The 17293-nt window shown below is 46.9% G+C and overlaps 1 protein-coding gene across 6 annotated transcripts in view; it reads right to left on the minus strand.

Moving 5' to 3' along the window:
• ADGRF5 (adhesion G protein-coupled receptor F5) overlaps positions 1–17293 on the minus strand; it is a 78076-nt gene that overhangs the window by 41333 nt on the left and 19450 nt on the right. For 4 of the 6 annotated variants that reach the window (XM_030555301.1, XM_030555299.1, XM_030555300.1 and 1 more), the window contains one exon: positions 6415–6544. In XM_030555301.1, the coding sequence (XP_030411161.1) occupies positions 6415–6519 (105 nt within the window). In that variant the 5' untranslated portion in view covers positions 6520–6544. Of the gene's footprint in view, positions 1–6414; positions 6545–13635; positions 13983–17293 lie in introns of those variants that run through there. The other 2 variants (XM_030555297.1, XM_030555296.1) reach the window with 1 other exon arrangement.

The raw sequence follows: 17293 nt of genomic DNA on the forward strand, positions 1-17293 counted from the left end.
TTTGGTTGGTGTGGAGAGCTCACCTAGCAACTGACCAACTGAGCATGCCAGGTCCATGCTCCAAATGTGCTCTAGCCTAGAGTACACAGAAGGTGGTGAATCGCCCGTGTCTGTGGGGAGAAGAACCTGAGCAGGCCCAACTCAGATCTAGCTGTAGAAATGTGGACATTTACAAGCAGAACTCTTGGGTTACAGGGAGAGAAGGGCTGCAAGAGATACCTGCAGCAGTACCAGGTGAAAGCCAAGGAGCTGTGTCAGGCTAGAGGAGACCAGCACTGAGCACCCAGAGGCTGCAACTCAGCAGCATGCAACATCTCTAGTGCGAGCTCCCTCCCACTGCCTACTCATGCCGCTTGCGGGGACAGAGACTTGTCTGGCTCTGGCAAGGGAATAGGGCTTAGAGAATGGGGCTGTCTGTCAGTACGGATTCCTAGGTTCTCTCCCTGGCTCCAGGAAGGGAGTGAGGGGTAGAGGTCTGGGGAGGTATATCATTCAGAGATCATAGAAAGTGATGCATTTGCAAGGTTACATTACTCCACTCACAGCATGGTTCAGACCAGGGTGCCAAAAACACAGTGGCAGGCACAACACAGGAAAGCAACATACATTGCTGGGGGTATGGCCATTATTAAAACAGTCTTTCAAAGCCTCCCTGAGCCGTAAGCTCCCTGTCAAGTTCTTCTTATAGTCCTGGTATCTGGCTGCTCAAAATCAACAGACAGCTGATCCACTTCCACCCTCCATGCGGCGGAAAATTCTCTCCCTTTGTTCCACAGATATTATGAAGCACACAGCAGACAGCTATAATCATGGGAATATTTTTTTTTCACTGCAGTCTAACCTAGTGAGTAGACTGCTCCAGTGCCCTTTCAAATGGCCAAAAGCACATCAACCATCATTCTGCACCTGCTGAGCTGATTGTTGAAATGTTTCTTGCTGCTGGGCAGGTGTCTTCATGAGCCATGAGAGTCAGGGATAGGCTGGATCTCCCAGGATCACCGTGGGCATTTCAACATTTCCAATGGTGATTTTTGTGGTCTGGAAAGAAAGTGTCTGCTTGCAGATATCTGAACAGGACTGTATTTTTAAAGATACGTGCATCACGCACCTTCCCGGTCCATTCCATGTTGATGTTGGTAAAAACATCCCCAGTGATCTACCAATCCTTGCAACACCATAGAAAAGTATCATTTTCTGTTTATGTATTCTGTGGCAAGGTGGTCTGGTGCCAAGATAGGGATATGCATGCCATCTATCGCATCACTGCAGTTAAGGAACCCCTATTGCAGCAAAACCATCCAATATCTTCTGCACATTGCCCAGAGTCAGAGTCCTTCTTAGAATCATAGAATGATTGCAGAAGGCAATCTTAGCAGAAGGCAATCAATTGTCTTGCAGACTTGGATCAAAGCAGCCCCCCAGGTGGATTTCCCAACTACAAATTGATTCACGACTCAACTGTAGCAGTCTGGTATTGCCAGCTTCCACACAGCGATCGCCACTCACTTCTCCACTGTTGATGCAGCTCTCATTTTGTATCGCTGTGCTGCAGGGCTAAGCAGAGCTCCTCCCAAAATTGCTGGAAACTGGCCCGGCACATACAAAAGTTCTGCAGCCACTGCTCATCAGCCCATACCTGCACAATGATGCAATCCTATCAGTCAGTGCTTGTTTCTCAGGACCAGAAACGGCACTCCACCATGTTCTTCTGTTCTGTGACTGCCAACAGCAACCAGGAATTGTTTGTTTCCATGGCTTCCAGCTACTTGAAAGGAAGTTGCCATATTCCATGTGGCGGCTCCTCTAGTGGGTCTGGAAATACTGCAGGATCAAGTGTGTTGTGTTTGCCACGCTCACCACAATAGTGCAGAGCTGTGCGGGATCCATGCTTGTCCAGAGATGGCAGATGCATGGCTATATTAGGCTTTTGAAAACAGGCATGAAATATTACGGGATGTAGAGAAAACTGCATTCTGGGACATTCACTCCATGTTCCCAGTCACCCCTGCGGGAATGTTTTGCCCCCATGAGGCACTGAAAGCCCTTCCCATAACACCCGGTACTAGATTCTGGCAAGTTGCACTGTGGGATAGCTACCCAGGGTGCACTGCTCTCAGCATTGATGGAAGTGCTACTAGTGAGGATGTGCTGTGCCAACACGCACAACTGATTTAACTACTGCGGTGGCTGTATGTCGACTTAAGTCGACTGAATTTTGTAGTGTAGACATGCCTTGAAACAGGAATGTCAGCCAAGGTCTGAGGAGCCCAGTGGGGGACAGGGAAAGGGAACTGGAGCTAAGGATATGGGCACTTAGCTGAATTTTTTTTAAATCTGGGGGTCCAGTTTCCCCCAGCCCAATAGCAGGAGCGCAGAGTTTTATCAGCTCTCTCTGGATCCCCCTCAGGTGAAGGACTGGTGGCATCCCAGTCAATTGAAAAATCTTTGCTTCCGTTTAGGTAGCAGATGAGCCACCTATTTCACAGGCCATTACTAGCATGCTTTAGACAGGGGCATGATGGCACAAGGGACATAGAGCAGCCGAGTTCATACAGGGGTCTGCCAAGTAGAGTAGAGCATGTGTTATTTTTATATCATACCCTAGAATGCACTGGCACCATTCTTAGTGATGGGCGAAAAAAACAAGTGGCAATACAGAGGCAGGAAGTTTGCATCTTTGCCAGTTTGTGGAACTTAATTCAAACCTTTATTTACAGAGCTGGTGAATAGCTTGGCACCCCTTAAGACACTTCATCACACAAAGGAACCATGTGGTGTGTGATTAGAGCTGCTTCCTCCTCAGATTACATCAGTTCTCATTGTAAAGATTCCCAGTGCATATGTTGCTGCACAAGTAGGGATGTGAGCCTTTCTCCTGGCCAAATTTCTGCTTAAACAGTTACATGATGCTTACCTAAGTCCACTTCCTCCCTCAGTTTGAAGCTGTAGGAAGAAGTCTTAAGTTTTTCTCCGAAACGATTGTCGTTTTGCTGTGCACTATTAAACAACTGCCACGTTGCACCAAGAGGTGGCTGCAATTCAGGAACTGGTGAAGTTGGTTTGTTTGCAAAGCATTTTGGGACCCTTCTGAATTGTAGATACTATATAAATGTTAGAGGTGGTATATTTAAAAGAGGGTAAAAAATACAAGCTGTCACATTAAATCCTAAAGGGTTGCCTGGTCCTACTTGCCCCCAAGGAAAGTGTGTGATCTATGTCTTATGCAGAAAGCCAGGCTGGAGCAAGGTGAGTTGAGTTGGGCCTCTCTGCTTTAGGGAGCTGGCAGTTTTGTCTCTCTCTGTTTTGAGGTTCTTGTCTTAGGGTTCTGAATTCTAAAAAGTAAAGCAGTGTTACATCACAACCTTCCTGAAGGAACACTGTATGGTTTTTATCTATCTTCTTTGTGTGTATGCTGTGAACATAACCTAGGATATCAGATATTTTTGTTCAATATACGTTCTCCACCCAAAGCACTGTGGTTAAGTAACAGCCTGCCAAAACAAAACAAAAAGAGGTACCTTCTCCCTGTTAGTCGTCAGTTGTAGGAAGTGAGGTGCTGGTGGAATGAGAGAGCTGATGCCTTTAGCTCCTGATCTTGGGCAACCTATTAACTCAGTAAAGCCGCTAGTACAGACAGGGTGAAAATCACTCCTCATCACACTAAGGCCAAGTAAACAGATTTAGTGTGGGGAAATAAGGGGGAGAAAATTGATGTCCCAGCCCAGTCCACCAACAGCTGCCTATGATAACTGCTTTATGCAGAGATTCCCCAACACTGGTTCTAGCCATTGGCTCCTCCTCTGTCTTGTTCCTCTAGGTTCCTCTCTGCTCCATTGTATTTAGTACTAGTGCAAAGTCCATCTCAGTGGTGCAAAGGGGGTGGAGAGCTCTCTCTCCCTCCTTAAATCTGCTCCACTGAAGAACAAATCCTCTCTATAGGCACTCACACTCCGAAACACAGTGGGAATGCGAGGTTCCCATTGCATGTAGAAGATCTGGAAGTTATGGCCCAACACAAGGGGCTTTTGTGCCTTGTGTGTGGTGCTGAATTGTGCTCCATGATGAGGATCTGCACAAGAATGTGTGCTGCGAGGTGTGTGTGTGGGGTCTATTGCCCAAGAACCCTACAGTGGGGTCACAACACGCCACAACCACTTCTCCCTGCAGGCTATCTTCATCTTATTATTTATTTCTAGTGCAGTTGTATGTTGAGGCCCCAGTGGAGATCAGGACCGCATTGTTCTAGGCTCTGTAGATACACACAGAGCAAGAGGCAGTGTCTGCCTTAAAGAGCTTACAGCCAAAAAACAAGAAAGGAAGTATTACGAGGTCTAAGGATTAGCATACTAGACTGGGAGTTGGCAAACATGGGTTATAGTCCTTCTCCCTACACTAACCAGTTGTGGGACCTGGGGTAAGACTTTTCACTTCACGGTTTCTCCTCCCACCTTTTGTCTTGTCTATTTAGACTGTAAGCCCTTCGGGGTGGGGGCTGCCTGCTACCACGTGTATGTTGAGCACCTAGCACACTGGGGGCCTGTAGGTGCTACCATAATAAATATTATCCCTATTTGCCAGGTAGGAAATGAGGCACAGCGAAAAGACATTTTGCACAGGAAGACGATGGAAGAGGTGAAAATTGAACCTAGATCTGAGTCCCAGCTCTGTTTTAAACAGGAGACGCCATTATCATAGCAGCTGACGCTTTTGTCCAGACATTACTCCAGTGCCTGCTCTCAGGGTACTGGGAGCCGGATTTTTGTCTACACTGTGACGTTGCAGTCTATACGGTTTTATAAAAATATGCTAATGAGTGAATATGATGTAACTGGAATATGCTTCATGCAATAGGGTTCTTGTAAGGTATTACAAAACTTATAATCTACTGAGTGTGATCATCCTATTTGTATAAATGTACCATGCTTGTATCTGAAACTAGAAATATGAAATATAACTCTGAGGGCCTATTGTAAATATGCAAAGTGTGGGCCATTAATGGTGGTTTGGAATCTTGATGACTTCCATTAACCAGGACAATTGTCTGCAGATGGCTGTGTTTTACCTGTAAGTCTTCCTGTATACCCGTGTGCTGGCAAGTGGGCAATGAAGTCTTGCAGTGACATGTGATCATGTCACCTGAACTGGAATCCATCTTTAACCTGGTGTCTTTCCATTGAGAAGGATGGGGGGGAACCCGGAGGGGGACAAAGGATTCCAGCCTTATGCAAAAGATATATAAAGGGGTGGAACAGAACAAAGTGGAGGAGCCATCATGAAGAATCCCCTAGCTACTACCTGAGCTGGAACAAGAGCTTTGCCAGGGGAAAGAATTGTGCCCAGGCCTGGAAGGTGTTCAGTCTGAGGAAAAAAATTAATGAAGCGTTTCTAAGGGTGAGATTATCTGTATTCAATTTGACTAGACACAGATTTGCGCTTTTTATTTTATTTTGTTTGGTGACTTACTTTGTTCTGTCTATTACTACTTGGAACCACTTAAATCCCACTTTCTGTATTTAATAAAATCACTTTTTACTTATAATTAAATAAGCTTCATACAGGGTAAAACGGATTTATTTGGGTTTAGACTCCATAGGGAGTTGGGCATCTGAGTATTAAAGACAGGAACACTTCTGTTTGCTGCTTTCAGGTAAACCTGCAGCTTTGGGGTAAGTAATTCAGACCCTGGGCCTTTGTTGGAGCAGACGGGAGTGTCTGGCTCAGCAAGACAGGATGCTGGAGTCCTGAGCTGGCAGGGAAGGCACGGGTGGAAGTAGTCTTGGCACATCGGGTGGCAGCTCCCAGAGGCTTTCTGTGATCCAACTTGTCACACACACAACTATTGACAAAATTCCCACCCAAGCATAGCCCACAGGGCGAGCATTTAAACCAAGCTAACTAAGCCGCCAATAGCCTGACATGGTAAGAAGGCAGGAAATATGACGTCTTGCTCAGTTTACGCTGAATGTGTTGAGTTGGGGCTGCACTTACTGGTTGCTGTGGGTTATTTCTGCAGTCAGTGGAGCAGGACATTTAGCTGTCTATGCATTTATAAAGGATGGCTACATTGCAAAATCCAGCAGCTCCTCAAGTTGTTCTCATTTGACCCAGTGGACAGGGCACAATAGGAGACCTATGTTCAGATCCTGGGTCTCCTGGTTGACTTTGGGCAAGTCATAATGACACTGATCTCCTTTGAGGCTGATGGAAGGAAAAGTGCTACTTAAGAGTTAGGTAGGGTGACCAGACAGCAAATGTGAAAAATCGGGACAAGGTCGGGGGGTAATAGGAGCCTATATAAGAAAAAGACCCCCAAAATCAGGACTGTCCCTATAAAATCGAGACATCTGGTTATCGTAGAGTTAAGCGTCGTTATAAACCAACTGAAAACCACCATAAAAGTTGAAAGTTACTTACTGAGAGATAGACGAATGGGTCAAAATTAACTTCCATCAAAGCATGGGTAGACGTGGTGACAATTAGAAGCAGAAAGCAGAAGACTGTCATGCCCAGGGACGGCATTTCACCCAATATTTTATTGCAGAACCTGAAGGAAAAATATAGCAAAAGGTTAGGAATTTTTCTATTGATTTATATAGTGAAAATCATTAATAAACCCCATTGAAAAGCACTATTTTCAGTCAAATTATGGTCACTGTAGTGCTAGGTGAGCAACAAGCCACAATGAGGGGGAAATATTTATTTATATGATGTACTTTCTTTTTCTCTGCTACCACATGACTTTGTCCTTCAACTCCCTTTCCCAGGGTATCCTGGCCCTAAAAGGCTTCCTGGCTTTTTTTGTGTGCTTGTAGTACTTTCCCCTGAAATGTGTGAGCTCTGCTACCTGCCAAGGGAGAGAAAAGGATTCCTTTCATTGCTGTTCTACCTACTCGGGAGCACCTAGAGGTGCTGTTCAGGGACTGGCAGGTGCTGTACACAATGGTCCCTGCCCCAAAGAGGTTTCAGTCCCAGGACAAGACGGAGTGTCTGGTTTTTACCAGCAATGTGCTATGAGTGCCATTCTCATGATCAGCATTGCAGTTACTAGCTTGTTGAGACTAGACTAGTCTCGTGGCTAGGGCAGTTGAGTGGGACTTAAGAGTGCTGGGTTCTATGCCTGACTCTGCTGTGCACTCTTGACTGAGTCACCTCACCTCTTGTTTTGCTTCCGTTTCATCTCCCACTCATTGTCTCGTTTATTTAGACTGTAAGGTCACCAGGGCAGAGACTGTTTCTTACTGTGTATGTGTGTACAGCACCTAGCACAATGGAGCCTCTAGGCATTACTCTAATAGTAACAATAATGTTCAGGAACAACGAAGAGTTTCTAAAAGGTGTCGGCTTCAAGCTAGTGTAAAGGATGAATGTAAGGCCAATGCACCGCTTTCAACGCGGCATGTTTCCGGATCCTCTTCCTAGACAAGGAGGAAAGAAGCCTGCTTTCCTGGAGAAGCTATCCACGGGGATACACATTTGTAAAACAGAGAAGGACGCCATTGTGAGGGGCAGGAACAAAACTTACTCCCAGTAAAAAGGGACAGGAGGTGAATGAAGATACAAAAATTAAAACCCAGCAATTTTTCAGATTTCGAACATCAAGTATGTTGGGTTCATTTAATCAAATCATTGGAAAACGTGGAGGAATTTTTTTTGTACAAATGTTTGTTTCCTTCTAAAGGCTCTTTTTCATAAGGGAAAAAAAAGCTTTTCTATGAAAAAAAATGAGCAGCTTATTTTCTTGCTTACACCAGTATACATCTATAGTAACGCCACTGAAGTCACTCCTGCTCTACGCTGGAGTAAGCAAGAGGAGAATCAGTGTAATCATAACTCATTTGGAGCTATTGGGCCAAATTCTGCTCTTTTTTGTTGTTATTTACTATTTGTATTACTGTAGTACCCAGTGGCGGATTAATGACTTTGCCACTCCTAGGCCCTGAAATAATTGTCTCCCTGCCTGCCCCGGGCCCCACCCCGACTCCACCCTTTCCCCATCCCCATTCCCCAACGTCCCGCCCAAAGTCCCGCCCCAGCTCCACCCTGTCCCTGCCCTTATTGGATCACTTCCCCAAATCCCCACCCTGGACCCACCTCTTCCCCCAGTTCGTCGTGTTCCCTCTCCTTCCCCCTCCCTCCCTTCTCCATGAAACAGCTGTTTCGTGGCGCAAGCGCTGGGAGGGAGGGGAGAGAAACAGGACACGGCGGCACGCTTGCAGAGGCAGCGAGCTGGAGCAGGGGAGCTTCTCCGCGGGTGCTCAAATTTGCCACTCCTTCAAATTTGCCACCCTAGGCCTTGTCGGCCTAGGCATTAATACACCGCTGGTAGTACCTATGAACCCCAGTCAGGGACCAGGGGCCCATTGTGCAAAGTCCTGTACAAACAGAGAACAAAAAGACAGTCTCCAAGGGACTTGCAATCTAAAGTATAAGAAAAGAGACAACAAATAGATAGAGCCCGATGGGGAAGCCCAAGGAAACAAAGAGATAGCACTAGTTAGCATGACAGGCAGGAGTTTCTGCACACCAGCAGTTTAGCCGTTGTTAGCATCATGGCAAAAGAGATTTTTGAGGAGCGAATTAAGGGTAGATAATGAGATCGCTTTGCTGACATTTACAGGGCACCTCTCCCAAGTGGGAGAGGCAGCGTGGGAGCAAGTACGAAGGCACTTGTTTGATAATTTAATAAGTGGGCAATGGACATTGGCATCGTGGGCTGATTGGCAGTGGGAGCTGACATTTCCATAGCAAATGAGAGATGGTAGGTAGGGTAAGGACAGGCTGTGAGGGTGGAGCCCTGAAAGTGAAGTCAAGTAGGTTATGTCTGACCCAATAGAAAAGGCCAACCAGCAGAAGGATGCAAAGAGGGGAGACATGGTCAAAGTATCAGGTCGAATGATCCTTATAGACTCATAGACTCAAAGACTCATAGGTCAGAAGGGACCAATCTGATCATCTAGTCTGACCTCCTGCACAAGGCAGGCCACAGAACCCCACCCATCCAATTTTATAACAACCCCTATCCCAGGACCGAGTTATTGAAATCCTCAAAATTGGTTTGAAGACCTCAAGCTGCAGAGAAATCACCAGCAAGCGACCCGTGCCCCACGCTGCAGGGGAAGGCGAAAAACCTCCAGGGTCCCAGCCAATCCGCCCTGGAGGAAAATTCCTTCCCGACCCCAAATATGGCGATCAGCTAAACCCTGAGCATGTGGGCAAGAGTCACCAGCCAGCACCCAAGAAGGAATTCTCTGCAGTAACTCAGTTCCCATTCCATCCAACATCTCCCCACAGACCATTGAGCAGACCTATCTGGTGGTAATCCAAGATCAATTGCCCAAATTAACGATCCTATCATAACATCCCCTCCATATACTTATCAAGCTTTGTCTTGAAGCCAGAAAAGTCTTTTGCCCCCACTACTTCCCTCGGAAGGCTGTTCCAGAACTTCACTCCCCTAATGGTTAGAAACCTTCGTCTAATTTCAAGTCTAAACTTCCTAATATCCAGTTTATACCCATTCGTCCTCGTGCCTACATTAGTACTAAACTTAAATAATTCCTCTCCCTCCCTAATGTTAACCCCCCTGATATATTTATATAGAGCAGGCATATCCCCCCGCAGCCTTCTTTTGGCCAGGCTGAACAAGCCAAGCTCTTTGAGTCTCCTTTCATAAGGCAGTTTTTCCATTCCTCGGATCATCCTTGTAGCAGCCTTCTGAGTGGATGTGAGAGGGACAAGATCGCATTTGTCAAGGCCAGAGGGAAGGAGGGGGCACTAATTGCAGTGTCAGGTGACGAGAGCCTGGAGGACAGTGTGAGCTGTGTGGATGGATAGGACAGGCTGTATCTTGGTGATGTTATGCAGAAAGAAGATTTAGACATAGCCTGGGTATCATAACAGAGATCTGAACTGAAGACGCGGCTCAAGTGATGGGCCCAAATGACAGGCAGGATAGTGATGCTGTCCATAGGGCTTGAGAAAGAAGGATGAGGGAGGGTTTGGGGAGAAAGATTATGAGCTCTGTTTTAGCCATGTTGAGCTTGAGCTGACATCGAGGAGGAGAAGTCAGAGAGACTAGCTGAGGCTTTAGTTTGGACAGAAGGAGGCAGGCCTGAAGTACAGAGGTAGATCTGTGAGTTTTCAGCACAGAGAGGGCAGGTCAGTTTGTGTTTGTGGATGACATTGCTCAGATATAAGCTGTAGATGGAGAAGATAAGGGACCAAGGGCAGAGCCCTGAGGAAAGCTGGAGGGGAGGATGAGGGGGATCCTCTGAAGCACTTGCTGAAGGAGCGATTAGAGAGGTAAGAGGAGAACTAAGCAAAGTGTGAGCCACAAAAGCCAAAGGAGGACAAGATTTCAAGAATAAGACCACGGCCCACTGTGTTGAAGTGGCTGACAGGTCAAGGAGGAAGAGGGTAGAGAACTAGTTCTGAGATTTACCTAGGAAGAGGTCATTACAGCCTTTGGTGAGAGCGGTTTCAGTGGAGTGCTAGGGTTAGAAGCTGCATTAGAGAGGGTCTAGGATGGAACTGGAGGAGAACTCCAGTCGTGCAGTCCATGAGCTCAGAGATAGAAGGGAGATGGGGAAGTGGTTGGTGAGGCAAGAAGGGGCCAAGAGGGGTTAAGATGGGAGGACTGCAGCATGTTTGTATGGGGAGGGGAAAAGCCAAGGAAGAGTGAGAGGTTCAGAAAAGAGTATGGGAGCAGATATGAGTGGGCATTGGGGAGATTAGGAGATGGGATGGGGTCACAGGGGCACGTGGACAGTAGGAGAAAAGCCAAGAAACTTCTGTGTCTGTAACAGGGAAGAAAGAGGAAAGAGTTGTAGGAGGCGAAGGGGGAAGGTGGGCAAGTGAGGGGAGGTGGAGATTGTGTCCTATTTTGCCCATTTTCTTGTGGAAGAAATTGGTGAGATCCTGTGTGGAGAGAAAGTGGAGGCAGGAGGAACAAACGCTTTGAGGAGTGAGTCAAAGATGGTAAAAAGGCAGCTGGGATTGCAGGCATGAGATCTGGTTAAGGTGGCAAAGTGGACTTGTTTAGCTAGGAAGATGGCAGAACTGAAGGAGCAGAGAATGAATTTGTAGTGTAGGAAGTCGGGCTGGTCATGGGATTTCTGCTTGAGATGCTCCTCGGTGTAAGGGCAGGAGCAGAGGAAATGGATGTTGGAGGAGAGCCAGTCACGCTGGTGTAAATCCAGAGTAACTCTATTGGAACAGCTCATAAGGAGGCACTTTGGTAAGACAGAGGTGGAGCCAGTGATACCCAATTATATGGACCCACTTGGCATTCTGTCCTATGGATGGCGAGGTGCTGCTGTCCTGAGTGGATCCTTCTCCCCAGACCCTGTGGAAATCATTAATGCACAGCCCAGTGCCTTATGCTGTTCACCGATACCAGCATCCCTCATACCAAGCCAGGACCTCCATTCAATGCTGATTCCAGGGGAAGAGTGCCCCTTGCTAACTAACAAACCTCACTTCATGAAATGTTAGGAAAATGCTTGTAATCTCCCACTGTCAGACCCATCACACACTGTGGCTGCAGGCCAGACAAATTCACATGGAAATATTTGCACGCTTTATGGTACTTTATGAAAGACTCTCTGTAGTCTTCATGCAAATTCTATTAGTCCATATGCCCAAACTCTTTGAGATCTATGAAGTATAGGGGAAATTTATGCCGTTAACTGTAGGCACATTCATAAATCCACAAAGCATAGATGAGAAGAATATTTATTATTACTATTATTACTGCTACTACTACTACTAATTAATAATTTATATTGTTATGGCACCCAAAGGTCAGGACTCCATGTGATATGGAAACATATAACACAGAGACATCCCGTGCTCTGAAGAGCTTATAGTTGAAACAAACCATAGGTGGATAAAGCAAACAGATGGGGAGAGGAAACAATGAACCAATACTGACCATCATGAAAAATAGCCGTTGCGCTGAGCATAGACAGCGCCTTGTGAAATTCTGCATTCCCCGTTCCTCTATTCACAATCTTGTGTGTAACTGCAGACACTATGGGTCAGATTCTTTCCCCAAATACATCATTAGGGCAGCCACATAACTCAGAGCAAACGTCCCATGAGCTGTATCTTTAGTAGGTGCCTTTGGTAGTTGGCCAAAGGAGACATGCACTAATTGCATTGCATCTGAAGAAGTGTTTACCCACGAAAGCTTATGCCCAAATAAATCTGTTCGTCTTTAAGATGCCACCGGAATCCTCGTTGTTTTTGTGGATACAGACTAACATGGCTACCCTTCTGATACTAATTGTGTTATTACTAAAACATAAATATTTATTTATGTATTAGGTAAACACTGAGGTGTACATTTTAATTATACAGTATATCTAAACAGGTTTCTAAATTTATCTTGTTTCAGAGCAGGATGGTACAAAGAACTGTCATATGCCTTCTTGTTTGCATATGAACGAGTAATAAGAACGATTATTTTCCTGCTGAATGAATGCATTGTTTTGATATTCTTTATTATAATGTTTCCTTCCAATACATTATGTTATCTAGCATGTCATTAATAAACATAGATCTAAATTTCCTGGGATTAACCCAAATCTGAAATTAAGCAAAAATTAAGAAAATGGTATACAAGCAAGTTAATTGCACTATTGGTTATCACAGCAAAAGGCACCTGTCACATCAGATCCTTTGTGCTGAGATAGCATGAAATGAAACTTAGCGCAAAAGTATTATTTTTGCAGAACATGAAGCTTCTCTCTCAAGCAGTCTGTTGGGTCTGTGGTAATACCCCTGTAGGTTTGTGTTTCAAGGTAGCTTTTAAGTTATCTCAGCAGCAATGGTGTTTTATATGGACATTATAAAAAAACAGTGAAAAGAGGTAATGAAACATTTCTGAGCTATTGTGTCAGCATGACAAATACAGTGAAAGAGACTAACACCCTTGGAGACTGAGAACATGATGGGAGAACATGGTAAACATCAGTAATTTCTTTCTTTCTTCTTTCCCCTACCCCAGACAGTCCCTGACGCCCCAGAGCTGTTTAGATCTAACTCTGCTTAGTTTTGTCCCAAAGGCAGTTCAAGCAAGGTCTTCTAAACAATCTCTAATCACTTTAATTTTGGATTCCCTAGTCCTTCCTACTTCCTCTACAAACTTTCTTTCTGCATTTCTCACATTGTGAAGGCAGGCAACTAAAGTGATCTTATTTTCCTGAAGAAAATGTCTGCCAAGCCAAAAAGTTGCTTCTGTCAGAATTCCCAGCAGAACATTTCAGCTGTTCACTGCAAAACCCAGAGCTAGAAACCCGAGCTCTTTTTTGATTTTCAGCCACCACCCCACCCATAATCCAACATTTTCAAGAAAAGCAGACAGTTTCCACCCATTAGAGCAAACCTCCAATTTTAGGTTGAAAAAAGTTTGGGTGGGAAATATTCAGCCAGCCCTCACTCCAAGGTGTCTGTACTCCTTCATCGACACATCTCTAAGCCGCAACAGCTCAGAAAGCAAGAAAGACCAACTTTGCTTCCAGCTCTGCCTCCTGCGCTACAGCATTTGAGAGTTTGCTGTCAAATCACTGGCTGAAAACAAATTTGGCTCGCGGATACAAAATAACCGTAGAAAACATACACTGGGGAACCAACCTGAGCTGGGAGAGGATAGTCTGGCTTTCCATGAGCTGAAAGCTGCTCTTCTTCATTCCCAACTTCTGAGAGTTTCTCAGAACTTTAAAGTGCCTCTTACAAATCCAGTCTAACGTTTCTTGCAGATGAAAAGGCAGTAAATGAAACCCAGGTGTGTAATCTCATTTATTTGCCCAATTTTCCCTGAGGAAAGCTCCCTGAATTCAACTCGTGCCATCTTAAAAGTCTTTCTCTCTTCCACTAGCTGTCTGCCTGCTCCCAATGCAGGATGTTTAATGAACTGGCTGGGTTGTCATTGCTGCCTGGAGAATGGCTGCGGTTTGTGGCTGGGACTCCCTTTCAAAGTAACCTCAGTGGCACTGTTACAGGAGACAACATGCTAGGTATTTTAAGGTTTCGTTTCCTGATACCTCTCACCAAGTAAGTATATTACTTTTTCCCTACACGTGATCCAAGTCTCCAGCCTCTTTTCTGCACACTGGTCCAGCAAGTGGCTTAACTTGTTCTGCCAGCGTTACTCATACTGTTTGTTTGGATTAAACAAAGTGTCATGAAAGTAGTAACTAACCTGACAAAAATGAGGTCTGGGCAGCTGGCCCAGGGTGCTCTTCTTTATGAAATTGCAATGGAATGATATTTACTGCCTTTGATTTAATCGCCAAGGGGAAAGAATATGAAAGTTACTCTGATAGGCCAGCAGGCTGGTTGCTTTTCAGAGATTCACAGAGTTCAAGCAGCCCCATATGTAACAGGAATATTTACAGGCACATGATATATCACAACATCATTGCAGGCTGCGATGCACCACTGTCGTCAAAGTCTAGTTTAACAATGGTTTAACCCCAGCCTTCTCAGGGGCTCAAGCTTTTAGGGAACAGACTGCCAGGTGCTTACAGAGCTCTCCCTAATGTATACACAAAATGCAACTTTGTTAACTGGACTTCGAGTTCATTTCATAAGCACCTGTGAAAAAACTGCACCATTAAATCCAATGTCAAAGCATTGGGTACATATTCAACACGCAATGTCAGGGCTGGTGGCCAGCCACGCCTCCTAATCACACTGCTAAGTGGTTTTTTCCTCATCTCATTCATAATTTACAATCGCATCACCGGAGGCTGTAATCATGCCAGAATTTACAACTTCAGACAGATCTGGCTGGGTCACTATTTGGATGAAGGAAGCTAGCAGAAATTTTATGCGCTGCAGGAAGAGTTGTTAATAAGTCAGTAGGCGATAACCTGGTCTCTGAGTCAGCTGGTATTATCTGTAAGCATTTCTGCAAGGGTCACAGGACCAAAGATTACAATCGGTTGTGCTGAATGCTGCACAAACACAGATAAAGTGGCAGTCTCAGCCTTCACGAGCTTAAACTGAAAAGGTGCAAGGCCCGATGGAAGGCCCGATGAAAGGCTGGGGCTGGAGCTGGGGCTGAGGCTGTGACATAGCAGCAAGTTAGTGTGGAGCGGGTGAGCCCAGCTGTGTTAGTTTCATGGTTTGCTGGTGTTGGGAATTAACAGTGAACCGAATGCTCAGCATGGCATTTGGGAACATAGCGCTGCTGACAGCCCTTACCTACACCACTGTGCAGACCTGGGACAGTTTTACTGTCTGGAGCAATAGTAACCTGCCGTGCCTGCTCTGTGAGCCCAGTCAGAAGGGTCAGGTGGGCGAATTGCAGCATGGCCACTGTGCCTGCAGTGTTGCCGGGGCAGAGGAAGTTAAGGAACTGGCCAAAGTGGTTGCCCGGAGACTGGTAAGGTTGGGAATGGCTTTCCCCATGAACCTTTGGGTACCATACATGGGAGAGACGCCCCATTGCTTGCCCCCAAGGGTGGTGCATAATGGAGGCTGAGAGAGGCTAAGCCTCCTCAAACCTCATGCCAACGGGAGGGGAGGGGCAGTGGAGGATTTGGGGCCCCTGGAAAAATCTCCCCTCACCATGCCTCTAGGGTTGGAGGAGCTCGTGCTCCCTGCTGCAGCCCCAGGGATATGGTGGGGTCACAGAGCTTTTCTGGTCTCAGGGCCGCAGCACCGGAGCAGGGGGAAGGAGTGAGCAAGGGGCGGAGCCTTGGGAGAAAGAGGCAGAGTAGGGGCAGAATGGGGATCGGAACGGGAGAAGGGCTGTGGGGTAAGGGGCAGAATCGGGAGGGCCTCTGGGCTCGGCACTCCACTTTCTGAGGGGGAAACAAAGGGAAGCCACATGAGCGGTCATGCGACCCTCCCCAGCAGTATGTTTTGGGTACCCAGGGCAGCTGGCAGAGAGGTAAATCTCTGTGAGGGAGGAGGTGTGACTGGGGAAGACCTGGCTGGTGGCTTGTACCCTGTGCCAGACTCAGCTGCCAGTCCCGGCTGGGCTGGGGAGGATGGGATTTCCTCTTTCCCTGCACAGCATCCAGTACCTGGTCAGACCCACCCCCAGATTCCTCCCCCAGCTATAGGAAGCTCTGCAAACTTCCCCCACCCCCATGTTTCCTGCACCCATCGCTCCTTAGCTTCAGGGGGAGGGATTCCTGTACAGGGAGCTGCACCCCCATCTGCTCAACCCCCATGCATTCAGACCCCTCATACTCAGACCTTCCCACCGTGTCTCACCCTGTCCCGCATTCAGACACCCCCACAATGAGCCCCACTCCCCCTGCACCTGGACCACCCTGATGCACCATCCACATCCAGATCCCAAACCCACCGAGTCTCAACCAGCTGCACCTGGATCCCCACCCCACTGAGCCCCACTTCTCCTACACCCAGAGCCCCCACACTGAACTCCCCACAACCAGAGCCCCCTGCTGAGCTCTATTCCCCCCCACATCCAGACCCCACCCTGCTGAGCCCCAACCACCTTCACCTGGACCCCCCTGCAGAGTCCCATTACCTTTGCACCCAGAATCCCCCCCCAACAAGCCCCTGTGCATCCAGATTCTCCCCTGCACCTGGATCACCCACTGAGCCTCCTGCATCCAGATTGCCCCACACAGAACCCTTTCAACCCACACCTGGATACCCCCACACTAAGCCCCTCCACACTTGGATCCTGCCTTGCTGAGCCTGCCTGCCCACTCCTGTTGCATCTGGCACAGAGGGGCAGGGCCCTGGGGTGTTTCTGGGGCAGGCCCAGTCCTTGCACTGTGTCAGGGTTGGGTGCAGCCTCACCACTGATTCCATGTCCCAGCAGGGTAGAGCTGCAGACTGATCTCCCACATTTGTGCAGCCAATGGCCTGTGCTCCCCAGTGCCATGCTGGAGCCTCCACATTCATTTGACAAATAAACTTTGCAAAATTTTGCAGAATTTTAAAATATTGTGCACAGAATTTTATTTTTTTGGATGCAGAATGCCTTCAGGAGTACTCCATGCAGTCCTTGCACCCAGAAGAATGCAAGAACTGTGATTGTGATGGGCTCTTACGTGGAGGTTGTGTGGCGAGTGACTGTTTCATGAACCCCCTCCACATACACCCTTCATCCCCACAGTGGACCATCATAACCTGATAAAGTGAGGGTGTAGCCCACTGACCCACCCCACCCCTTATTCCTCACCAAGAACACTTCAATCTCCCTGGACACTCAATAACAGTCTTAAAAGTGGCAATTCTTCAACAACAAAATCTTCCAAAACAGACTCCAACAAGAAACTGCAGAGCTGGAATTAATTTGCAA

This window comes from Gopherus evgoodei, chromosome 3 (assembly GCF_007399415.2).
Source record: "Gopherus evgoodei ecotype Sinaloan lineage chromosome 3, rGopEvg1_v1.p, whole genome shotgun sequence".
Lineage (NCBI taxonomy): Eukaryota > Metazoa > Chordata > Testudines > Testudinidae > Gopherus > Gopherus evgoodei.